Below are 27766 nucleotides of genomic sequence, written 5' to 3' on the forward strand. Positions count from 1 at the left end.
AAACCCTACCACTGCAGCAGAGAGGACGTTACACTCCTTAGACCTCAAAAGGTGTATAAAGTTTTACTTGGACAATACAAAAGACTTCAGGAAGTCGTCACAACTTTTTGTGGCCTACAGTAGACCAAGGCTTGGTCTTCCTCTCACGAAACAGAGTATCTCAAGGTGGATCTCTTCGGCAATAGCATTCTGCCATGAAAAGGCCGGCCGGCCGTTGAATGCCACGGTGCATGCACACTCCACAAGAGCAATGTCCACATCAGCAGCGCTGTTCGCTGGAGTGCCGATTCTGGACATATGCAGAGCAGCGACGTGGAAGTCACCGCATATGTTTGCCAGACACTATTGCCTGGATGTTGAACTTCTGCAGGACGCAGCAGTGGGTCAGGCGGTGCTTCGACATCTATTCCAGTGAGGTGAGCCTTCCTTCATCCCGCCATCCTGGTATGCACATCTCTTCTAATTGGTTATGTTGATGTCTGCTGATGCTACAGTCGCATGATTCTAACTGTTTTGCCTAACTGATTATATAGCATCATTACATCGGACATGTGCATAATGTATTGCTAACTACTCTGATTCAGGCATGTGAATCTATGAAAGACACCCCTAATACTGGATAAGAAATGCGTTACTTACCTGTAACAGCAGTTATCCAGTATTGGTGTCTTTCATAGATTCACATGCAACCCTCCCGCCTCCCCTGGAAGGACTCACGTTCTCTCTACCTGCTTTACGCCTACCTAGCTTGGTGCGTACGAAAATCTGAGAGACTGAGGCTCCAGCAGGGAAGGTTCTAGAGGGAGGTGCTAGCTGATTGGCTGGCTCTAAGAGTTTGGTCCTTTTTGCATAAGGACAAGGATAGGCTACTAAGGTGAGGCCCTTAGGCCTATTTTTTCTCTATGTATGTCTATAGGACATTACTTTTATATATACCGGAGGCTCCCGTCTCGACGACGGGGAATGATTCAGGCATGTGAATCTATGAAAGACACCAATACTGGATAACTGCTGTTACAGGTAAGTAACGCATTTCTTCCGGTCCAGGAAAGACATGGCTTGGCAGTTCGGGCTGGACTGTTCTGTTCCCCTGACGTTTAGAGCGGCCCCACACCACCCGCCTTTGGCCTGACTTGATGCTGACTTGATGCTGTGGGTTGACCCAGCCTGGAGGAGGGTATCCCGGAGTTCGCACTGCCACCTGCCTTGCTGTGTCATGACTGACAGCTGAACTTGGGCTTTCCGGTCTAGAGTGTGCCATGACGGGCGGGGCCACATACTCTTCTCCCAAGTGCAGGTGGGACCACGCCTCGGATTCAGGCTTGCTGTTGGACCCACTCTTCCTGCCCTGGTGCCTGGTAGAGTTGCAGCAGCAGTGGCATCCAGTCCTCCCTGTACAATACTGCTGAAGTGGGACTCTTTGAGGGAGACCCGGTGATCCTGGGGGACCTTGTGACCCCGGGGAGGCGGCATACATCAGGGCCCCCACACCTGTGACTGATGAACGCTATGATCCAGGGGTCTCTTCCCTCCCATGACTTCTTGGAGACAGCACCCTAGGGGCTGAGGTGTCCTATTGCTCCAGGTTGGTGGTGGTGATACAGGCCCCCACTCCATGGGTACTAGAGGGGTGGGGGGAGGGAGGGCGTCTGCTGACTGCCTTACTAAACGCCGGTGGGGTGCAGCTCATCCTGTTGCTGTGAAGTGTGACGTGCACACACAGGCCTGCCCCTCACTCGGGGGGGAAATCTGCATCTCTGTAAGCTTGCACCCCCTCTACCATTACCTGACTGCTGTTGGCCCATACACAATCTGCCTTGCCTGCTTAATGCTCTGGTGGCCCGTGATGGCCTAGCACATTGGGTGACCCACTTAGTTGCGTACTTTGTGGCTAAACTCCATTGATACCACAGATATACTGCTACAACAGGGGTAGAAGATCGAATTGCTTTGCCCCACTATTGCTACATCTTCCTGATCTTATCCTGTTGTGGTTGGCGCACTGTAGAAGGCAATTGGGTGTACACAATTGATTGGAGCCCTGGACCGGTGGCTGCCTACCACAGGGGGCTCACATCCCGGAGACTTTGGAGCCCATCGCGAGCAGGCTGCTTGTGCTGCGCTTGTGGCAAGCAGGCCTGGTCCTTTTCGATCTCCGCGTCTGCTGTTCCTGGGCTTGATGATGGGTAAAGGTAACCCTCTCCCCCTGGCTCAGACAGTAATGTACCAGTATATGATCCTCCCGGTCGAATGCCAGAGAAACTGACGGGCCCCTGTGACTGAACCCGGGCTCCCAGCCACTGCAGACCTGGGAATGATCCTTAAAACCATCCAGTACTCGCAGGAGGCTGTAGAATCCAAAGTTGACAGCCATCGAGTGGTCTTCTCACTACTTCACCAGAACCTATGCAATGTAGCTGATAGTGACCAAGATGGAGATACAGATCTCCACGATCGAAGACAAGGTTACTACACTCAATCTCCAAGTATCCACGCTGCTGACCTCGGTCACAGCCCTGACAGAGAGGGTGGGGGACACCAAAAATGGCTCAAGGCTTAACAATCTCGCCTCATCGGCCTCCCTGAGTCCTGGAAGCCTCAAACCTCGCGAACATTCTTAAGGCCTGGTTTCCATTCCTGGGTCCCAGCAGCAAACTCTCAGACATGTTTGTTATCGAAAGGGCGCACCAGTCTCTTGCTCCAAAACCCTCTACCGGAGCCCCGCCTTGACCAGTAATACTGCGCCTACTTAACGTCAGAGACTGGGACACTATCCTGCGTGAAACTCTCGTCCAACAGGACCTCCAACACTTGAACTCAAGAATCCTGATCTTCCCTGACTACACCAAGGCAGTGCAGCAGTGCCATCGCTCCTGCCAGGAGATGATGCAGAAGGTCTGTGCCCCTAACCTGCGTTACATGCTCCTCTTCCCAGCCTTCCTTCAGGTCATCTAATACTCAGACCTCACAGTGGGCTGTGGAGCAGCAGCCGCTGCTGCCAACAGCACAGGTTGAATGCTGAGCCGTGGAATCATGAGGGCTGACCACCGGGAGGTTACCACTTCACCAGGCCCGGAGGAGGAGGGGGCACCAGCATTGGCATAACCGTAGAAAACCCTGGCTGACATTTTGCAGATTTTTTGTTCCTTTGTTGATGTCTTGAATCCGCAGCTGTGACTTCCCTCACTACTCAGATCACAGACACCGAGACTGCTATTTAGTGGGACACTACCGGGACACTACCACCCACCGGCTTACCCAGGGATAATGTGGAACTTGTTTTTGGCCTTTGTCGGCTGCTGGGATGGATGAGTGTCTTTCTCTCTGACTTGTGCATTGATCCGTGGCACTTTCTCACCTTGTATGCTACAATATGGTCTGCCTCATACCGACATTTCTTGCCCTATTTCCTTACCCACATGCTGTCATTCACAATCTCCTGTTCTGTGGGCGCCTATGTAACCAAGGACTTTTCCCACTGATTTCAACTTTACTACTATGTTTTGTTCAAGAGCGTCAGATGATTCGCGGAAGAAAGAATGGGGTGGGGGAGTTGGGTGGTGGACTCATATAGGCCCTGCGGGGCGGGTTCTTCATTCTAACATGGTTCACGTATGTGTGTGCCATGGCATAGGCCTGTGTATCCAACCACTACCCTCATAGTAGTGTAGAGCTGCCACCTTTATCCAGGAGTTAAGCAGCATGAGCACGGTGGTGGCAGCATACTGTATAGTAATCAGTAGGAGTGAACATGTAATTTTTAGGTCAAGCCTAGCTGCGCGTATGCACTGCTCTGCGAGGCTTCCTGTGTCTACTCCGTGTGGGTCTGACTCCTCACACACATTGTATGGGCTTTTGCATGTATCTTTTAATAATGAAAGCACACGAATAGCTAAAGGCAGGTGCTTGTGCCACCTCTTTGTACTGTTCACTCACACAGCGTTTTACCTGTCGGAGCGAGCAGCGGCGCGCAGAGTGATCGCTGCATTCCTCGTGGGTCAGGTTACTATCTACTTGTTAGCTTCAGGGGTGACCTGTTCCACTGATGTGTGATTGTTGTGCATTAAAACAGTAGAGGTTTGTGTGCCTTTTATACCTGACTCCAGTTGGGTATTTGAAACACCTGAAGGCATTGCTTCGTTGATTACGGGGTGTTTTGGATTGTGACTGCTGCCCTGCTACACAACGCATTATATCGAAACAGTCTGGAACAGCTCAGCAGGGTAATGCGCACGAAAAGACTGTCTAGGGTAATACTTGGCACTTGTTAAATACAGTGCTAGGTAACAGCAAAAGCAAATGATCATTTCAGCGGGTTAAAAAATAGTTTTGTCTATATTATTGCATATTTTTAGGGCCTAATTATTAGTGCAATTCATTTATCATTGGGGACTCGATTCAGCTCTATCACTTTGTTTACAGTTTTTAAGGAGGGTATTCGCACTTCCGAGGCCACCTGCCCTCCCCCACTACTATTGTGATCATAGAATGAGACAGGGAGCTTAAGTGGGCTTCAGCTCTACTCCTTTGAAAAGGGCACCCATAATGACGCAGATAGAGACCTATACAAATCATTTTCAAGACGCTCCTTCTCCTTAACTGTCGCAGACGCTGCACTGTCTCCAGCTTTACCCTCGCTTCATGCGGTGTGTAGTTACTACTGTACTTTCTCTCCCCCAGCACTGCCCCCTCTCCTCCCTTCCCCCCCGCCCTAGAAATATGGAGTTTGACGTAGCATCCCAGACACACATCTCTTCGCCCGCCTCCTTCACTCTTCCCATTTCAAAGTAGTCGGACACCAGAAAGGATAGGAATGGGCCCCGAAGAACTTTATTTTATACATTTTATTCTCCTTTTCCCCCTGGAGTAGTGCAGCTTCAGGGTTCCTCTCTTCGGAACCTCAGCACTCAGAGATTTAACCCATTCACCGCTCATGACAGAACCACGCCGTCATGAGCCACGGGCGGCGTGTGCTCATGACGGCGTGGTTCCGTCATGCTGCGGCTGCTCCGCCCATGCAGCACTGATTCTCCGCCTTTGCGGGCGTATTAGTGAGTGGGTGGAGTCGTAACGGAATGAGCATAGCTCGCCCGTGGCTCATGACGGCGTGATTCCGTCACGAGCATGGTGGCACCGCGTTCCCCCTCCCCCTTCCCTCCCCTCCCCCCCCCCCACTCCTGCGGCGCAAATACCGCCGCAGCCAAGGTGTTAAATAAATAATGAAAGAAGGTAATAATTGAAAAATAATTTTAAAGATTGAATGGAGCCGTCCATGCTACACGCAGTATGTGTTGCCAGATAGGCACTTTCTCTGAAGCAGAAGAGGCGCTCTAGTATTCTGCAGGCTAGAGAGGTGCTACAAGTGCTGAAGAGTTCGGCTGTTTATGTTGATGCATAAGCGGTAGTGTGCTTCATGGCTAATCACTTATAAGTTCCCAAAGGCGAGACCTATTGGCTATGCCTAGGCTTGTTACCTTTGTCACAGGAGTGAGACTTACAGGCTCACTCATGTAAAGTTATGCTGCTGTGTAATTAACTGACCCTTCGCCTACATCACTACCCTTGAGGTGTAGTAATTTGCAGTGCATGTGTGATCTACATGTGCTAGGGAGTATGTATGCCTGTGAATGGTACAATATATAAAGGATGTAGTGTTGTGCGATGCATGTGTTATATGCATGTGCTGGGTATATGTATGTGTGTCTAAGAATGGTACAATACTTGTAGGGTGTATGGCTGTGCAGTGCTTGTATGTAATATGCGTGTGCTGGGTGTATGTTTGCAAAGATATGGCAGACCGTGGATTCCATTTTGGGAGACCCTGGGCTGCATGGTGAATATGAGGAGAGGAAGTTTAGGAATCCCCCCAGACAGATTTGTGTATTGCTACATACTGATATACTGGGTGGGACACACTGGACGGGAGAGCCAAACTATCCAGTACTCTTCAAAGAGTGCTCTTTGAGTCAGAGAGTGGTCACAAGGAAGGGACCTGGGCACATCTCAGGAAGGAGAGATGGGGCTTATACGGGTATCATAAGGAGTGAGGCTGAGGCCCTGGTGTAAACCGTTGATTTACATACCACTCTGGCTGACATTCAGGTGTGAACATCCAGGGCCCAATGATTCACAGAACTAACTTAAGACAAAATCCTAAACTTACTACCATTTTGGTATTCACAGAAGGTACTTACTCATTTTGGTATTCACAGAAGGCACTTACTCATTTTGGAATTCACAGAAGGCACTTACGGCCACATGCATCAATGTTCCCGTTTGCGAATACTTAATTGCGAAAATGAAGGAATCGCAATTAAGAATTCGCAAACGGCTATGCATTAAAAAATCGCAATTTTTTTTGCTATTCCTTAATTTTCCTTAATTGCGATTCACAATTTGCGATTCACAATTAATCGCAATTAAGGAATCCCTTTCCATTGATTCCTATGGACCTAGAGGCCCATAGGAATGAATGTGAAGGCATTCTCATTTTGCGATTCGCAATTAAGGAATCGCAAAATGAGAATGCAATTTCAAGGGTGCAGGGGGGGTCCAAAGGACCCCCGCACCCCTGAAATGTACCTTAAAGTACTTGTTTCACTCACACATGCCCCAAGGGCATGTGTGTGTTTAAAATGAAACTTTCAAAAATGCACTTTTGTGCATTTTTGAAAGTTTTCAAAAATTACCATGAAGGTCAACTTCATGGTAATTTACCTCTCCCTATTTGCGATTTCGCAATTTAAAAAAAATCATGCATTACATTTAGGAAATCGCAAAAGTGCGATTTCTTAAATGCAATTGCAATTTAAGAAATCGCAAATAAATTGCGATTTCTTAAATTGCGAAAAAAGCCAAAACCTTAATGCATCCCAAAAAAGGGATTTGCATTCGCAAACGGCGAATTTTGCGAATCGCACCGTTTGCGAATGCAAATACCCTTTATGCATGTGCCCCTTAATCATTACGTATTCACAGAAGTTAGTAGTCCTTAATGTAGGACTTCTAAATGCCTTCTGTGAATTCCGAAAGTCTTAAAGTTAGGATTATTCTCAGTTTTAGTAGTCCTAACTTTTACTACTCCTAAACTGAGAAAACTCTTAATTTTAAGACTTTCAGTATTCACAGAAGGCATTTAGGAGTCCTAAAGTTAGGAGTCCTAACTTCTGTGAATACCAAAATGAGTAAGTGCCTTCTGTGAATACCAAAATGAGTAAGTGCCTTCTGTGAAGACCAAAATGGTAGTAAGTTTAGGATATTGTCTTCAGTAAGTTCTGTGAATCGGGCCCCTATTCACTCCCATGGCCCGTGTTGTGGGCCTATCATATTTGGAGTCGCTCCTATTGTGATAGACTGCTTTCAGGAGGAAGAGAGGGCAGAGGAGTGGTCACTTCCAAGGGAAGCAGACCCCCAACATGATCCTCAAAGACTCACTCTAAATCACAACTGGAGTTTGGAAACCGACTATAAGAAGGGGAACCTGAGAAACACTATCAACTGTCAAGCAGCCAATCAGCTGTGTAAGGAGGGGAAGCTCTGCAAGACTTCTACCTGTGACCAGAACTGGGGACCAAGACCTGCTAGTCTTACTGCTGGGTTAGGGAACCCCGCCCAAGGCATCCAAGACCCTCTGCCCTGGAGCCTGGCGCACCAGCGCCTGCCTGCTTGCCATGACCGGTGTTCCCTTTGAGGAAGAGGAGAGCTCTGCAGGTAGCGAGATCTAGTGGAAAATCCTGTTGATTGTATCTCCATAGCAAGGTGTGAGGATATGGTTGCTGCACTGATTGGGTTGTTGTGAGTGCCACACATGGGCAGCTGTGAAGTTAACCATGATTATTTCTGCACCAAGCAGGCCGTAGCCAGTATGTGGTGGTAAGCCTGTGACTCCTTAAACCAGGTGGGGCCGCCATGAAGAGAACCATTGCGCTGATCGATCCGGAGCCTTGTGCAGTAGAGAGACAGTGACACTGTATTGCAGAAGGGGCCGCCAGGACCAAGCAAGTAGTGTGACTTGCTCGAAAATGTTGCCTGAGGAGAGAGGCTACTGTGGTGACCCTAGCGGGCGTGAACCGGTACTCAGACCAGCGCCAAGACCGTCACAACCCTCGCTACCATGAGAAGAGCTGAAGAACGTACTCCGCTTGCAGAAGCAACAAGAGCCCCTAGGCACTGCTGTACCAAAAATTAAATAACTGCTTAACATCCTAATCGGATCTGTACTGATGTACAGATCCGATTAGGGGGTTAAGCGGTTATTTAATTATTTTTGTTGAATGAAGGCTGATAAGCTGGTACAGGTAAATGTTGCCTCATACGATAGGATTAGTTGAACGCCTTTTCAGAATGATTGTGGAGAAAACCAACCTCTAAGATCTATCAAGAGCGACTTTAGTAATGATTTGCAATGAGATATGTAGATAATTCTGCTAGATCCAAAGTCACTGGTTGTGATGCTCTCCAACACGTAACATTCTAGTCACAATGTCATTTAACTTTGGGCGAAAGAACATTTGCATCGGAGATCAAGTACTGTCATTTTCCAGAAGGCCTAAATACTATTTGAATAAATATATGAACAGGCTCTCTTTCTGGTCTTTCGCAAACTCTGCATATCTTAGGTTTATAGTTTAAGTTGAAGCTAGATATGTTTACTCAATTTTAAGTTGAAGCTAGAGATGTTTACTCATGTTGTGTATTACTACAGACACTTATTTAAGTAGGCACAAATCATGTAATCTTGTTAAAGCTCACTACTGTAAAAAAACGACTGCACACCGTGTTGAAGTTGCATTTTAATTGCATTTTTGTATTTGTGATTTCTGGCAGGATGAGATGAGAGCAGAAGTTCCCCCAGGAGCTCCACAGGAGAGAGCCAGTGTTATTGTTGAAATAGACAATATGGAACTAAATGATTTAAGGAAGAGGTAAATAATTGCTTTCCATCATTTGCAGCCAGCAACATGTTAAAATCATTCAGACCCTTCTGCAGATTGAGGCTGCTGTGTATGACCCACAGTAAAGCAGGCACAAACTGAAAGAGGAATATTATACTTGTAGGTCTACCTTATTAGCAGATTTGCCATGGTCTACATTAGCTGGCCAGAAGTCACATTGGGTTTTATGACATTTGTAGAAGTGACACTTTATGAGTTCATGATGTACATCATAAGATTTATATTTTCTTTCTCTGTCATCCAGTCACGTTATCACAGCGTACAAAGTCGTTTTTATGTGGCTGTGTTTTTCTTTATAAATAAAAGTGATCCAATACGATGCTATTTCTAAATGCAGACTGCTACCATCACTGGCTCCCAAAGAACTGTTAAAAAACAAAAATAACCTTGTAAAATGCTTATCTAAAGGCACGTTATTTTGTTTTTACATAGCAAATTAAATACTGCAAAATAATTTTCTTATAGCTTGTGAAATGCAGCTTTTTAGACTGTTTCTTTTAAAAGATGCACATGAAAAATAGTCGGAAGATAGAGGAGCACATAATTCTAAATCCTCATTAGGATCCTTTCCTTTTTCGAAGAGGAACAGAAGTGTCAGGTTAAGGCAAACATTCTTACTGTTGGTTCCAAAGTACAGTGCGGTAGCAGAGAAAGGCTGTCCATTTTCCTGCTTTTGTGCAAGAGACTACCTCTTTTTTTCTAAAGATGTGCTTTAATGATTTATTCCTGAATTTGATAATTCATCGTTTTGTTTTTCCATTCCAGCCCATTCTCAGTAAAGAAAAACTGATAACATCTTCTCTTTCTTTCCTCGTTGTAATCATGGCTTGGTACAATTTTTGTGCTATGTCTGCACCATTGAAAGTAATTAAGATTTTTGGAAATGCTATAAGTACAGAAGATCATAATATTTAGAATCTTAATGAAGTTATGATAATTATTGAAACACAAGTGGGAAAATTCAGAAGCAGGATAATGAACCCATTGTTAGAAAAAGTGTGAAGTCTTGCAGGAGGCCAAAATATGTGAATGATTGTGTATAATCTAATGAAATTAAGTTGCTTGAGTCGTTTGATGATAAATCTAACTGTTTTATTTACGTTATGGAGAATCACCACAGCCACCACCCTTGCCTATGCCTTGCTACAACTCCTCTCATTTCAACCTTCGCCCTACATTCCATAAATTGCATGGCTAATCCTACTAATAACTTTCTGTGGGCGGCAGGCAGTAAGTAAGACACATACTACAGTTTCTTCTATGGAAAAATAAAAATCGGAAAAGGGTCTTTAGATTCTTAGTATTGTTTTGGTGCCTGCAGGGCACAAAGTGGCAGAATGCCCTTTCTGCCAACGAATGAGATGCAGAGGACATTTGGAGGAATTAATCTGAGGCAGATGGAAGGACCCAGAAAGTGTACTACTGCTGAATTAGCAGTGGATTCTCAGTCATCCAAAAACAGGGGGTTGAGACAGGCTTGACCCGCCTGTCCCTCAGCACTTTCTGAGATAATTACTGGTCCTCCAGTGTGGCGTTCCAGTAATATGGCATCACTGTCATTTCCGAATCAATGCCAGAAATATTCTATCTGATAGAGACATCTAGCCGCATATTCCTTACCTTAGAATTATCCCCCAGAGGCCAGACAGCAGTACCTCTGTGCAGTACCTCTGTGCGGTAGAGGGCGTTGAGCAACTCCGAAACTATGTCGGCCACTGGATGTAACAAAGTCAGAGTCCATATAAGCCCTCCCCTGATGCATGGACGTCAATATCTTCTTTTCTGCGGAGAGTGCTACCTCAGGCCATTTTTTACCTACCTTTTAATTGTCGATGAAAAAGTGTGCTTTTTACAAGATATCTTTGGGGGTCCTATAAAGTACAATGTCCACCCTGCACCCACATCCTATATGTATGTGGTGTCTAGGCGTGCATCATGAATCCGAATGGTGTGGCTCGTGTCTTCAGCGTCAGTCGTCGACATTGCAGGAGCACCACATGCCGCTGTTGGCTACATGGTGGTTGACTGCCCTCATTGGTCGTGGTTATCTTCTTCCTCTGAGGACTGACTTCTAAAGCCCATCGTCCTCGCGGTCGCTTGGTAAATCACACTGTTGGCGGTCGGGGCTACAACCTTCCACAACTTTACTGCGTAGACTTAATGTCCCTGACTTGCCTCTTATTCCTCTGATTTCGCAGTAAGAGCGAGAATCTTTGCGACACCTACCCGTGTTTACCTGCACAGAGGCACTGGCTCAGATGAGGAAATACTATTCTCCCTCAATTACATTTTTGGCTCTCAACCTCTCTTCAGGATGCTTCTTGGCCCCGGGAAGATCAGTGTGGCCTCGACTGACTACAAACCGGCGGGTCCTACCTCAGTGTCAGCGGGGCTCTTCGAATCTGTGATTTACTCCATCTTGGCTCTGGTTCACATCCCCTTGGCGTTCCCACTTGTGAGATCTGTGTTGGATCCACCAGTGCCGACAGCGATCACCCCATCTTTGTGTACTCTTCCCGACTCCCAGTTGTTGCTATCTCGGTGTCTAGAATGTCAGTGGTGGATCTGTACTCTTCGGGCTACCTGCTTTCAGAGGCGCCACCAGCTATTTTCTCTTTGGCTCACCCGTATTTCTGTGATGTACAGTCACATGACTGAGCCTTGTCCGAAGTTAATTTGGGTTTCAGCCCTTAATAATGATAGTGGCCTTGATTCTTCCCTATCGTAGGTCCTGTTTTCGCCTCGCTTTGGAGGCTAGATTGGCTTTTGCTCAGAGTTGATGGAGTTCCGGGACTGCAGCTTCCTTCTGTGGAAGTGGTCATTGATCCCCTACTTATGGTGCTCCAACAGGACCAGCTGAGTACTTAACATGGGCTACGTTTCAGTGAAAACCTTCTTAGTTTAAACCTGTTTCAAGGGCTTCAGTGGACCGGTCTATAGCTCACAGGCAGCATCTTGCCCCTGGAGACCGGCTTTGCATCTCCTGTCAGCCTACTACGCACAGTTTTGTGGTTAAGGCTGCTACAGCCTCCCCTAACATTGACGCCATGCCTGGCGTCCCTCCGGACAGGAAGTTTAAAGGTCTGGATGTTGTGGGTTGATATATCTTTTCTGCTATCTGCTCCAAGTTACGGTCACTTAACTTGTGTTTTGTGCTATTTTTCATATATGCTGTAGGATTCGGTATTGCGCCTTCTCCCCTCCATCCATGTTGACTATCGGGACACTCTTTCTCAGTTGACCCAGGATGGCCTTCAGATGGATACATTACTTGTTCATTGTAGCTTGAATACCACAGGTTTTGTTGGACGGGCCATGGCCCTTTCGGTGGCTCTTTGCCGGTGTGCCTGACTATGTACCTTTGGTTTTTCTGAGGCTGTTCAGTCTGCCTTGGTGGCCATGCCTTTTGAAGGTCAATAGCTCTTTGGCTCTCAAGCTGACTCTGCTTTAAGTTGTTTCCTGGATAGTCAGAGTGGAGCGATATCTTAATATTCGTTTACCATTCCGTCTGCTTCTGCCTCGAGCAAAGCTGCAGTGGTTTTTGCTTTTTAGATTGTAACTGTTTTCATGACACCTCCATGGCCATCCCCAATCTTTCGTTACTGGTCCGGCTGTTCTTCAGGTGTACCTTCTGCCATTTTTGTGGGTATAAGGTGAATGTTACTCTTGCTTTCTTCCTGGACATTGGTTCCTTGTCCGTCCCCTCCGGGATGGATCATGCAGTGGTTATAATCCCTTAAGATTCTTTTCCAGGGACGTTCTTCCACTTCTTGCAAGCTAGGTTGCCGGACTCATCCCTTGGAGGCTTTTCACCCTTGTGCTAATAGGCTACCAAGTATGACCATGGGTGTCTTCTGAATTCTCCCCACGGCTTGTTGGCCGGGCATGGGTTGTCCCTTGTGTATAAGGACTTTACTTTGTTTCTGGCCTTCCTTCTTCCTCCGCTGTGAACACTGTCTCGCTATCTATTCCATCTTTACACTGGCCCTTTGGTTGAACTTTCATTTCTGGCGTTCGTCTTTTGAGACTATTTCTTTTGGGAGAGGATGTAGTCTTAAGGCTAGAGTGGTCGACCTCAAATCATATCATTCTATTGGTGGTGCTGTTTCTGCCTGCTCCCTTGGTTTTATGGGGGTTGTACTTCCATTCCACCCTCTCCCTTAAGATGGGGCCATGTGGCTAGTTTACAGTTTGCTGTTGTCTCGCCTACGGCTCATTGTCTCTGTTATGGTTGTTTTATGTACCCTTCTTGGGCACCTATTATTTTACAGTGTGGAATATATATATATATATATATATATATCTGTTCAACACTCCTACTGGTCGGCACTGGACTCCGACTCCCCAAACATAGGTACAGACCACAAAACAGCGCTTGGATTACTTCAAAAGTGGTTTATTGTTCTTCTGTCCCCAGCATGACTCGTTTCGGCTGCGACACGGCAGCCTTGATCACATGACCCTAAGAACCAATAGGTGCATTATATACTATGTGTATCCCAATTAAAGAAACGTCAGCAGTGCATAGACATAAAGAGAATACTACGTTATAGGAGATATTGCTTAAAACCACATATCCATAGGTCTATATACAGAGGGAAGAGGTAAAATGATATATTTACAAAAAAACTTTACAAACTATCATACAATTTGTTTACCCCACGGTAATGATTATAATAATACAGCCATTTTATCCTCTTTTCTCCTATTAAACGATAAGCATGTAATTACTCTCCATATTCTGACTAATATACAAGTCCAAAAAAAAAACCTGCAAAAGTTTCAAAACTTTGGGAAAGTGCTCATATTATACTTAATAATGTGCAAAAGTGCAAAATTAGTGCATCTTAAAATCAAGAATTGCAAATTCATATATACAAGGGAGTGCATTGGTGATGGCACAATCACTGCAACCTCTATTTATGAAGAGTTATATGCCATCAACCTACAGAAGTAGTTGTACTCATGATTATATCATAGCTGAAAACCAGATCCGATCAAGCTCATAATAAGACAAAAACTGTACATTATGGCATAGTGCCTTTGTTTCTACAAGACAAAACCTCATGGATAAGGGCATTATCAAAGCCTTTTACCCTGTTTTGCCTGAAAGAAACCAAGGGATGATGCAGGGGTGGTGATGGTTTCTAGGAACGCTATATAAATACTACACAGAATAACCGGGCCCTTTGGACAATACAATGTTCTAATTTATTTAACGTCTGCCCAATCAGGTCACTTAAAGATGGTAACACAGCAGGTAGATATCTAGTATTACTGTTAATCTACCCGGCTATAGGAAGCAATGGAGATCTTCCCCTGTGTTTAATCCATTAGGGATCCTGGAATCTAAAAGCAGAATGTATTTACTTTCAAGCTGTCTTAAAGCTTTCTCCCTATTTCCCCCCCTGATATTCTTGGGCACCGCATCAATAATAAAATACCTCAGGTCATTGAGATTTTTATTATGAATCAATTCAAAATGCCGGGCGACAGGGTAATTAACATCAGAATTTACCACGGCACGAAGATGTTGTAGAATGCGGTTAAAGGCCTGTAATTTAGTGCTACCAACGTACCTGAGCCCACAGGTACACTGGAGCACATAAACCGCAAACTCAGTGCGGCAGGTGAAGTGTTCCTTGATCTTAATAGGATTAGGACTAAAAGCAGAGAAATACTCACTAGTATTTACGCCAAACTTGCAAGCTCTGCAAGAGATGCATTCGAAAAAACCACATTTATTGGAAATCCGATGAGGTTTAATTACCACCTCAGGGCTGGATTTAACCAAAACGTCCCTCATGGACGAGGCTCTTCTGAACACCACCGAAGGCTCATCTGATATAAGTCTTCAAAAGCGGCCAATGCTTTTTCAAAATCCCCCTCACCTTTCTGTGTTCTTCATTAAAAGTCGTTATCAAACTGATGTCATTACTCACTGTCTCATCCTCCATATCAACTGGGCTAGTAGTGACATTTGCATTGACTGAGGAGAGATAATTCTCCCTGTCCAAAAGATTGGCTCTATCTTTTGCATCTAGCAACAGAGATGTATCATACCCACGAGCACGGAATCTTTCAAAAGCCTCATTCTGACATCGCTCAAGATCTGTTGATGTACTACAGATCCTCCTCATCCTTAGAAACTCTCCATAGGGAATGCTCCTAATCAGATGGTTGGGATGGGAGCTACTCGCATGCAAGATTGCGTTGCCCGCTGTGGTTTTCCTGTGCAAACGGGTATGTAACCCCCCCTCCGCAATGTAAATTTCCACATCAAGAAATTGAATGAGATGCGTGCTGATCTGGGAGGTGAAACGTAAATTGAGATTGTTAACATTAATCTTATCAACAAATTCATTCGCTGATTCCACCGAACCCCTCCAAATCATGCAGATGTCATCAATGAATCGCCAGAAATGTACCATACAATTAGGGAAAAAATCAGCGAGTGTACCCTTGAGGACATGCTCCTCCCACCACCCTACATGTAAACATGCATAGGTGGGAGAGAAGCATGCCCCCCATTGCCACTCCTCTTAGCTGTTGGTAAACCTCCCTGTTATACAAGAAGTCATTGTTATTAAGACATAATTCTAGCATTTTCAATAACATGGTGCTGTGTTGACTGTAAGAAATACTTCGTTTACTCAAATAGTATCTTACTGCATTCAGCCCATCCACGTGAGAAATACTGGTGTAAAGTGAATTAATGTCTAAAGCAATCAGTACATAATCATTCTCCCATTTGATTCCATTTATCTTAGAAAGGAAATGGCCAGTGTCTTTAATGAAGGATGGCAAGTCCTCCACAAATTCATGCAGGAATTGATCCACATATCTGGAAATGGATTCTAACAGGCTCCCCTTGGCAGAGATGATGGGTCGCCCGGGAACCGGAGATAATTGTTTGTGGATTTTCGGAATTAGATAGAAAAAAGGAGTGACTGGAAATTCATTTTTCAGAAAAGCAAATTCTTGCTTGCTCAATAAACCCAATTGCCTCCACTGATTTAATTCCTTATGGGTTTTGTCTTTTAAGCATTTGATGTCATTAAAGCTACCCTTTTTGTAGCAGGTGGTGTCACTCAAATGTTTTTCTGCTTCATCCATGTAAAGGCTGCGGGGCCAGATGACAGTGTTGCCTCCCTTATCAGCCTTATTGATAATAAGGTTTGAATCACTCCTTAATTTTTTCATCAAAATGTGGTATTGTCTTTCCATGTATTTGAATCTTTTCTTTCTACGTGTGATGTTTGTTTGTAGCCCTTTTAAATCTTCCACCACTATATCACAAAAAGCATCGATATTGTCTTTCGGCATTATTGGATAGAACGTAGAAGGAGGCTTAAAAGTGGTCACACGTGGATGATTCATAGAAATCCCCCCAATAGATACGTTTTCCTGGGTGGTCCCTGGTTCAAAAACTTCTTCACGCGCTAATTCATTCGCCACTCGGAGAGCCTTAATGTCCGAAATTTGAAACATGCTAGATGGTTGGGTGTTCTTTGAAATATTCGATGCCCGAAACGCGTCTGGCGTGAATACCGAGATGACCAGTGCTCCGCCCAATGTGATTACAGCTTCCGTGAATAAACGATGGTAATGATTACTTACTGAGTGGCTCTTCCTTGGGGCAACTTCGTGTGGTTTGGATATTGAGCGGCTAGCCCAGCCGCGGGAGAGCCTCACCACTCGTGTGGGCCCGTGGAGAAATCAACCGATGCCTTCAATTAAGGGAGTAAGTACCAGCGCGGATGGCATTAAGATGCAGCATGTTGTGTAGCGGAACTGAACATTACCCCACTGTGGATTTACTTTGTTTTAAGGGTGCAGATAACTTGACGGACTCACTGGAGGTAAAGAACATTGCAACTACGGCACCCAGAAGGCTGCGCAGGTGGCCACGCCCACTGGGGCAGGTTGCGGAAACGTTAAAAAGAAGTTGCATGTTTTCTGGTAGCTGTCTGCACATCGCCAATGATTAAGGGCTGACACCCGAAACGCGTCTGGCGTGAATACCGAGATGACCAGTGCTCCGCCCAATGTGACTACAGCTTCCGTGAATAAATGATGGTAATGGATACTTACTGAGTGGCTCTTCCTTGGGGCAACTTCGTGTGGTTTGGATATTGAGCGGCTAGCCAGCCGCGGGAGAGCCTCACCACTCGTGTGGGCCCGTGGAGACATCAACCGATGCCTTCAATTACGGGAGTAAGTACCAGCGCGGATGGCATTAAGATGCAGCATGTTGTGTAACGGAACTGAACATTACCCCACTGTGGATTTACTTTGTTTTAAGGGTGCAGATAACTTGACGGACTCACTGAAGGTAAAGAACATTGCAACTACGGCACCCAGAAGGCTGCGCAGGTGGCCACGCACACTGGGGCAGGTTGCGGAAACATTAAAAAAAAGTTGCATGTTTTCCGGTAGCTGTCTGCACATCGCCAATGATTAAGGGCTGACACCCAAAACGCGTCTGGCGTGAATACCGAGATGACCAGTGCTCCGCCCAATGTGACTACAGCTTCCGTGAATAAACGATGGTAATGATTACCTACTTAGTGGCTCTTCCTTGGGGAAACTTCGTGTGGTTTGGATATTGAGCGGCTAGCCCAGCCGCGGGAGAGCCTCACCACTCGTGTGGGCCCGTGTAGACATCAGCCAATGCCTTCAATTACGGGAGTAAGTACCAGCGCGGATGGCATTAAGATGCAGCATGTTGTGTAGCGGAACTGAACATTACCCTACTGTGGATTTACTTTGTTTTAAGGGTGCAGATAACTTGACGGACTCACTGGAGGTAAAGAACATTGCAACTACGGCACCCAGAAGGCTGCGCAGGTGGCCACGCCCACTGGGGCAGGTTGCGGAAACGTTAAAAAGAAGTTGCATGTTTTCTGGTAGCTGTCTGCACATCGCCAATGATTAAGGGCTGACACCCGAAACGCGTCTGGCGTGAATACCGAGATAACCAGTGCTCCGCCCAATGTGACTACAGCTTCCGTGAATAAACGATGGTAATGATTACTTACTGAGTGGCTCTTCCTTGGGGCAACTTCGTGTGGTTTAGAGATATATATATATATATGTGTATATATATATATATATATATTCACTGAAAAAACCATAGGTTATAGACCATATATAGTTAGGAATTAGCATTTACAAAACCTTGAAAATTCACTGAAAAAACCATAGGTTATAGACCATATATAGTTAGGAATTAGCATTTAAAAAACCTTATTTTACTCACACAAAACCATTGAAATTCCATATATAGTTAGTTGCACTAACTATATATTGCGCACCCGCAATCCACTGCTGATGATGTCACATATTACATCATTCATGACATGGTCAGTGACATCACTGATGACATCACTGATGACATCTCAAATGACATCACTGATGACATCACTGATGACAACATCCAGTGACTATGTTTCTGTAAAGTTAAAATATGTCTTACATATTGAAGAATGAGTGGATGTATAAGTGTCTGGACGAAGGATTTAGTAGGTGCATGACTGAATGTATGAGTGAGTGATTAAATGTGTCTCACTGAGTGCATGGGTTAGTGACTAAACTGTCTTAATTTGTGCATCATTATGTCTGTTGTTCTGTAAACTGCTGCATGTGTTGATCAGTAGCTATATGAGTAACTATATGGGTTATTGATTGATTGCCCAAGTATTTGCATGGGAGACTGAGTGTGTGTGTGGCTGGATGGGAGGTGTGTGACTCTGTACAGATCAATGTGTACTTGTATCAATGATTGTATAAGAGAGTAAGTATGTGTTAGTATATGGTTGAAAACGTAAGGTGCTCTATGTTTAACTGTATAGAGTAGAAAATGGAAGTGTGATTGATTCTTTACAGGACTGACTAGGTGTGTGAGTAACTCCATGGATGAGTGGCAGAGTGTGAGTGTCTGTATAGGTGTATGAGTGCATATGATTGTGTTGTAAACATGAGTGATTGTATGTATGAATGATTGTATGGGTGAATGAGTGAATGTGTGTGTAGACGTAGGAATCAGTGAGTACGTATGTAGTAACTAGTATTGGTGTGTCAATGGTTTCAAAAATTATACTCTGTTTTTAACACTGGGTGAAACAGAGGTTATATTAAAATGTGAGGAGATGCATTGTATTGTCACATGAATGATATCATCAGTGATGTGATCATTGATGTCATCAGTGATGTCATCAGTGATGTCATTTGAGATGTCATCAGTGATGTCATCAGTGATGTCACTGACCATGTCATGAATGATGTAATATGTGACATCATCAGCAGTGGATTGCGGGTGCGCAATATATAGTTAGTGCAACTAACTATATATGGAATTTCAATGGTTTTGTGTGAGTAAAATAAGGTTTTTTAAATGCTAATTCCTAACTATATATGGTCTATAACCTATGGTTTTTTCAGTGAATTTTCAAGGTTTTGTAAATGCTAATTCCTAACTATATATGGTCTATAACCTATGGTTTTTTCAGTGAATTTCAATGGTTTTTTAATAGCAAATATCATAAGCTGTCGAATGTCAAGTACGTGGTAAGTAAAAACATTTTCGTGTTTATGCACACTGATCTGCTTTGATTGCTGCCCCCCACCCCTCATTTCTATTAGGAGTACTCTCTCTTTGCAGATAGTGAAGGGTAGTTAACGCAGCCCTTTCCCCCTTTGTAATCCGTCGTGCCTGCTTCTCTCTCCATTTGATTGATTGTTCTCTTTGGTTCATTCTCTATTTACAAACAAGCACAGAGTCGCAATACTCTGTTTAGTCTTTGCAGATAGCGAAAAATCGTGTAAAAAAACAAAAGGAATCGAGCAAAATCAGTAGGCCACTAATGGGATCTCTTTTGACCTCGCTAAAATAGAAACATTAGGAACAACCTGTTGAAAATAGCAATGCGTATGTATATAAGCGGCGTTCATTTGTGTTCACAGTACCCCTTGTTGATTGTTTCAATCGAGCATTGAATTGTTCGAAGTTAATTCTCTTAACGATCTTCTCTACCTGCAAACGAGGAAGAATAGGAATATTCTATCTCCCTTTGCAGATAGTGAAGGGTAGGTAACGCAAGCCTTTAACACGTCGTACCTATTTCATTCCTCATTGATTGATTGATTGTCCGAACATTGACTGTTTGGGAATTAGTTCTTTTTGGAGGTATTCCCTGTTTGCAAATAAACGTAGGAAAATCTTTGCAAGTAGTGAAAGGGTACGTAATGCGGACCGTTCTCCCCCGTTGTAATCTGTCATGCCTATCTACTCCCCACTGATTGATGCACCTTTTTCACCCGGACCATTTACTAGAGATACGTCATCTGGCCCGACCAGAGAGCACCCCTAGTGAAAAGGACATATGCAATAATAACGAAGTGATCACTGTATCCTGTTAACAGAAACTTTACCATGAAACAACCTGGAAAGAAAAAAATAGGAAAACGAAAATCAGTAGGCCACTGATGAACATGAACTTTTATTAAACAACGAACAAAGAAACGATAACATAACGTAATGATAAAACCTATTAATGTCCTAGAAACAAGAAAACGTTAAAATATGCCAGTGGTGAGAGACCAGAAAAACAGTAAGAGAAACCAAATCACCCCTCGCTGTCCCACCGCCTGCCACGCCAAAAAAATCGATAGACTAGGGAAAATGCAAGTCAGTAGAACATCCACCCCCACTCTGGAAACTTCCAAGGTGGGGCAGGGTTCCGGCTACGCCCAGCCGGGAGCAGCCCATATAAGGCAGGTCCTGCTGCCACGCCTCGGCCAGGAGATCCTAACGTAGGGTGTAGCCGGAGGAGAGGCCGAGACCAGCGGGACCCGGCCAGGGGATTGCCTTTACAACGCTGAACAGTTGCAGGGGGGGGGAATGTCTCCTCGACCCTCCCCTCTCTCTCCCAGTCCGGCCGCGGTGGCCCTTGAGAGTTGCAGGTAGTCCCGCCACATGCTCTTCCGGTCCGACCACCAACGGTCGGGGGGCCGAGGCCGACGGGATCCGGCTGCAGCCGATAAACCAAGAAACCCGTTCATGGGGCCAGAGCCAGGGGCGTCCGGCCGACATCCACCGGAAGCCCGGCCCGAAGACGGACGGGACACTTCTTTCTTTTATAATGGCTGCGACAACACTGGAGGGGGATGTCTTGCACATGCCTCCGACCCCCCCCTCGTCCTCATCGCCTGGTCCGGCCATAACAAATCTCAAGCGAGACGCCGTGGGGTGCACTGGGAGGGAGAAACGGTGCGAACAGGCCTCTCCCGCCTCCCCAGGTGGAGGCTTCCCAGCTGCACCCTCAGCGCTCCAGGCGGTGGCATCCTAACAACTACAGTGCTGCACAGTTTCGGAACGACCTAGATAACGGTTCTTCCACTGTGGCCATGCTGCAACGTCTCGCCCGGCAGGGTGGAGCCCGTCCGCTCATGTGACCCCGCGATCGCCGGTAGCTGCCGAACTCTCAAAATGGCGGTCGACCTGGCAAGAGCGGGCCCAACATAAAGAAATGGCCCGGTCACTGGTTGACTCCACCACCGTAGTCCTCCACGACCTTGAAGATTCTAGAGGAGCCGCGGGAGTCTCCGACCCCCGATGGGGAATGACTGCCATGATCGCCCGTGGAGTGACGAAACTGTATCCGCGGGACGTCGGCGCTCCCATGCTGGCGCCAGCCTCACTTTGAATTACTACAATCCTGCAGACCTTACTTCCGGTGAAAGCACAGTGTGACCCGGTAGGAAAAATTATTGCACCCCCTCCCCTTTTTGACTGATAGTTCAAACCACCGATCCTTTCCTTTGCCCTTTTAACGGAACTTTGGACTGCCTCCCCCTCTTTTACATTTTCTAGAGAAAACAAAACATTAACCACTACATTAGCATAGCAGTTGACACCAGAACTGTTTTCAAATTGAAAACCAACAACATCTTCAACAGAATCCTTTTTGTTTCTGCTGTGACCCTGCTACAGCACAGGCATTGTCCCCAGCAGTAATTCTGCAATGCCGGTAAGAATAGCTGTGGTGCCTACTGGACTCACTCACCCCCGCGGCGCCCCACGCCGTTTTTTGCTGGGCGGCAACTTACTAGACATCACTTTCGTGCCATCTAGATTTCAGCGCGTTCTGCTGCCTTGGAACTATTCGCACAACAGACCGCTACTGACAAGAATATTTCATTATTGGTGCTGTCAATTTCAATAAATCTATTGGATAATTAAAAAGAAATTGCCACGGTCTCTTCGTTGTTTAAATGTTTTTACTGTTTTTGTTTTGTTGTATATATTTATATGTTATTAAAATTTTATATTCCTACTACTTTGTTGGAGTGCTATATATTTTTAATGTGACACATAATTGTAAAAACTTTGATGTACAAAGAGTCATTCCTGGAATCTTCCGCTTCAGGCTCGGTCCCCTCCCCAATCACAATACAGGATGGTTTTCAGATAGTAGGAACGCGTGTGCTGTGACGGATCACATCGGGTGTGGGCCTTGATCTACTATAACTCCTTTGAAGAGGGGTGATTCTTTACAGCTGGGGCCATAAACTACATCTGCAGGGCTAGCTGATAGCCTAGGACCGGCCTGGACATTCGGACACAGAGGAAGAGGAGTGTCAGAGGGTGCGGTAGTGAATAGGGCGAAAGGGAGGTGTCGGGCGGGCACAGAGTGTGATTCTCAGGGAAGAGCAGCGCAGATGGGGGAAGGTTTATTGCCCATGCATAAGACAGAGAGCGGTGGTGACCAGTGCCTGGGGGAGATGCTTACGAGGGTGAGGAGCCATGCTACGAATCGACAGCGTGCAGAGAGTGGGTCTGGTCAAGACATCTAAAATGGCTGCCGTGCACGACAAAAGTGTGGCATTTCAAAAAAGGCAAGATGGCGCAGACAATGTTTTTCAACACTTCCTCATTTCCTTCGAATCGAACGTTAACAGACGTTGGGGCATATTACCAAAGTTAAGCGATATTTATCGCTAACGATGCTTACCAACCAATTTTTTACCACTAAGCATCGTCAGAAATTATCGAAGATAAACCTTACTATTATCAAGGTTTATCGCAAATGCGATAATAAACGGCCGCAATGCATGAATATCGCTAAAAACTCAGCGATATTCATGCATTACCGAGCTAATACTCTTAGCCATGTTATCCACCTCCCATTGGATAACATGGCTAAGAACTGCTCAGGGCAGGTGTTACTTTTTGGAGATATTCGCGCTTAGCGCGAATTTCTCCAAAAGTTGGTAATAGGAGATAGATATCTTGCATGTTGTAATGCAAGTTATTGTGGTATATGGAACTCATACCATAATCTCTCAGGAAAGCAGAAACTGATCCTTTTGGGACCGCCTAAAAAGGCCTAGGGGGTGAGGAGTACTCTACTTTGCCCCCTTTTCACGTTCCGAACTATTTTATTTTACTCTCTTCTGTAATTACACAAAATACCAGCGATAAGATGCATCGGAGACACACAGTGAGAGAAAGGAGGCCGGAGATGAAGAAGACATGTCAAATACACATTGGAGATAATATAGTGGCAGAAGGGAAGTAAATATGAGTAAACTTACCATGTAACATAAAAATGTTGCACTCTATACTATAAGTCTCATTTTATACTACAATCACTTCGCTACAACCTCATAAATTAAAAATAAAAATAAATAATGTCTCAAACAATTTTTGATTTCTAAATATAAATTTATTCTTCAGAATTTTCTAAATTTGAAACAACTAGTAACATGTCCTCATCAGTAATTTCCTCTTCAATCATCTCATCTGGAATCTCCTCATTAAAAGTCTGCAATGATGATTCTTGTAACTCTATGGTCTCCAAACACTCGATAAATTCGCCATCAAGAGATTGATCAAAAAAATCATTCAAGTCATCTCCTCCTTCTGACAATATTTCATTATTGGTGCTGTCCATTTCAATCAATGTAGTGGAATCATTCAAGTCATCTCCTCGTGACAATATTTCATTATTGGTGCTCTCAATTTCAATCAATGTAGTGGAATCATTCAAGTCATCTCCTCCTTGTGACAATATTTCATTATTGGTGCTGTCCATTTCAATCAATCTAATGGAATCATACAAGCCATCTCCTCCTTGTGACAATATTTCATTATTGGTGCTCTCAATTTCAATCAATGTAGTGGAATCATTCAAGTCATCTCCTTGTGACAATATTTCATTCTTGGTGCTGTCCATTTCAATCAATCTAATGGAATCATACAAGTCATGTCCTCCTTGTGACAATATTTCATTATTGGTGCTCTCAATTTCAATCAATGTAGTGGACAATTCAAAAGAAATTGCCACGGTCTCTTCATTGTGAGCCATTTTATTTTGAAATTGCTTGCTGTAAATTGCAGAAAAAAATAATCACTTTCATTTATCGTTTTTAGTAATACATAATATAAAACTAACTTCATCAAGTATTTAGTATAACAGAAGGACTGCAAATAAATAACAGAAAACATTTTTCAAATTATCTTCAAGTGTACAACATAGTTCCCCTTACAAATTAACAACTCACCTTTTTAAAAGTAGCAGAAGTGTTAGTACTGTGTAAATCAAACACCAGAAATTCACCACCAAAAATTCCTCACAAATGTACCTCAGACAGTAGTATCACAAAATGGCTGTGGTTTCCTCTCATTTGACATATATACATAACCAATTAACTTTCATCACACACAAATACAAAACCAAAGTAACATTTTAATTGGTTCTAAATTTCAACACTTTCAAATGTGTTTTCCCCATGCAATTTTCCATAGGACATTTACATACGTCTACAGCCTGAATGGCTGAACGGAATTACACCAAACTTGGCAAAATGGTACATCAAACCTAAGAGGTCAGGAAGGATCTACTATGCCCCCTTATGGTCATTTCCCCCTTCGCTTTGGCCTCCTCTTGTCTCTCAATCCTACCGAGGGACAAGATGGCGGCCGCTACGGACTGTTTGGAATGTTGACAGACGCCGGAGAACCAATCAGCTTCGCAAAGCTCCGTAACGCGAAAAGTACGCGAAGCGGAGCGCTGTTACAGATATATATCTTTTTTTCAACGTTAATTTCTCAAAATCCACTGGAGCACATATATTGAGACCTAGCAAAGGCACATCGGGCTACCAGTCCCTAATATTTTGCCAAGTTTCGTGCAAATCCATTCAGCCGTTCGATTATTATTATTTTGTTTTTTTTTTGCCCCGCGGGGCCCTTTTAAAACCTCCACATCAAACCTAGGGGGTCAGCGAGGATCTACTATGCCCCCTTATAGTTATTTCCCCCTTTGTTTTGACCTCCTCTTGTCTCTCGATCCTACCGAGAGACAAGATGGCGGCCGCTACGGACTGTTTGGAATGTTGACAGACGCCGGAGAACCAATCAGCTTCGCTTCACAAAGCTCCGTTGCGCGAAAAGTCCGCGAACCAGAGCGCTAACCGGTCCGCTGTTACAGATATATATCTTTTTTTAAACGTTAATTTCTCAAAATCCACTGGAGCACATATATTGAGACCTACAAAAGGCACATCGGGCTACCAGTCCCTACAATTTTGCCAAGTTTCGTGCAAATCCATTCAGCCGTTCGGGCTAAAAGTGAGGCCAACCGCCCTATGGAAAACTCAATGTTAAAAACACGTTTTGGGACCCCCCTTTTTTCTCGGCCCCCACTGGACGAACCCCCCCCAAATTTTCAAGGGCTGCTCAGAAACAAAATGTGCCATTTTCCTGAAAATTTCAGCCGATTCCGTCCACAAACGCCAAAGTTATTAGACATAGAATTTTCAAAAAACCCATAGAGAAAAAATCCTAACTATATATACCTACTGGCGACCGCCAGTAGGTAATATATATATATATATATTCACTGAAAAAACCATAGGTTTCAGCCACGTTATAGTTTGGAATTAGCATTTAAAAAACCTTAGAAATTCACTTAAAAAAACCATAGATTTCACCCATGTTATAGTTAGCTAGACATTTCTCTCATACAAAACCATTGGAATTCCCCCGTTATAGTTAGTTCAGGAAACTATAGCTTGCGTGCCCGCAATGCACTGCTAATGACGTCACATATTACATCACTCATCACATCGTCAGTGACATCACTGATGACATCTCAAATAACATCACTAATGACATCTCAAATGACATCACTGATGACAACACTGATGACATCTCAAATGACATCACTGATGAAATCACCGATAACATCACTGATTGCATCACTGATGACATCTCAAATAACATCACTGATGAAATCATCCATGTGAAAGAGTGGCAGACCTCCTCTCACCCTAATATAACCTATAATACACACATTCAAAAATAGATACTAACATTTTCAAAAAATTGGAGATAATCCAATACCAGTTACAACAACCTATTCAGTAATTCCAACATCTACATACACATACACTCATCCACTAACAGTTCTATATAGTCACTTAAACATGTACTTACTCATCATATGCACTCATACACCTATACATCCTGTTACATACCGATACTCAACCATACAGTTACTCACACACATACTCACACATGCAAATAAACTATCAAACATCCATTTGTTTGCATGTACAGCTATACACACACCAGTACACTTTTACAGAAACGTACACATACTTAAACAATCAGTTATAGAAACACATACTTATTTATGCAGGAAATTTTTCAATCTGTCACTGTCATATATCCTTACTTATATACATCAATACTCACATACACTAGTTTAAAACATATTTACTTACTCATAAAGACACTATTGAGGCAGTCAATCACACACAAGCACACCCATACACACATGCATCCACCTGTACAGTCATGCACACATGCTGTCTTCAAAACACATACAAACAGTGAGTCAGTCATTCATGCATCTGTGCCCTAAGTAATACCTGCCACTAAACCATACAGACACTCATTCTGATACTCAAAAAAACAACTAATAACCCATATTGACACTCGTGTAGCTACTCACCAACCCATGCAGCCACTTATACACAAAGTGAGACAATGATACAGATATTTACATATTTAAACATTACTCGCTAATACATTTATTCACTAAGATACACTTAATAAGTCAGTTATACAATGAAATTTACAAAAAAACATCCATTTAGACACTTATTTACCTATTTTCTTCCATCGACCTTTAGATATACATATATAAAAATATTTATTTTTCAGAAAGACACACATAAAGTGGATGATGTCGTCAGTGATGTCATCAGTGATTTCATCAGTGATGTCATTTGAGATGTCATCAGTGATGTCATCAGTGATGTCATTTGAGATGTCATTAGTGATGTTATTTGAGATGTCATCAATGATGTCCCTGACCATGTGATGAGTGATGTAATATGTGACGTCATCAGCAATGCATTGCGGGCGCGCGAGTTATTGTTAGCTGAACCAACTATAACGGGGGAATTTCAATAGTTTTGTATGAGAGAAATGTCCAACTAACTATAACATGGGTGAAACCTATGTTTTTTTCAGTGAATTTCTAAGGTTTTTTAAATGCTAATTCCTAACTATAACGTGGCTGAAACCTATGTTTTTTTCAGTGAATGTGTATATATATATATATATATATATATATATATATATATATATATTCTGCTCCAATTACACCAAGACCAAACGTGTCACTCGTGGGGCGGGTGCTGTCTTGCGGTGGTGGCCTGCATCCATATTTACGCTTCACAATCCTCTTTAGTTAGAAAAAGGAAGACAGCACTCACAGGATCTTTTTCGTAGGGGT

At 44.1% G+C, this 27766-nt stretch overlaps 1 protein-coding gene across 1 annotated transcript in view; it reads left to right on the forward strand.

Annotated features, from left to right (window-relative positions):
* The window catches only part of LOC144826026 (uncharacterized), a 658919-nt gene that overhangs the window by 611919 nt on the left and 19234 nt on the right, over positions 1-27766 (forward strand). Inside the window, exon 26 of the mRNA XM_078684302.1 lies at positions 8827-8924. Within this exon, the coding sequence (XP_078540428.1) occupies positions 8827-8924 (98 nt within the window). The remainder of the gene's footprint in view (positions 1-8826; positions 8925-27766) is intronic.

This window comes from Lissotriton helveticus, chromosome 3_2 (assembly GCF_964261635.1).
Source record: "Lissotriton helveticus chromosome 3_2, aLisHel1.1, whole genome shotgun sequence".
NCBI classification, from domain to species: domain Eukaryota; kingdom Metazoa; phylum Chordata; class Amphibia; order Caudata; family Salamandridae; genus Lissotriton; species Lissotriton helveticus.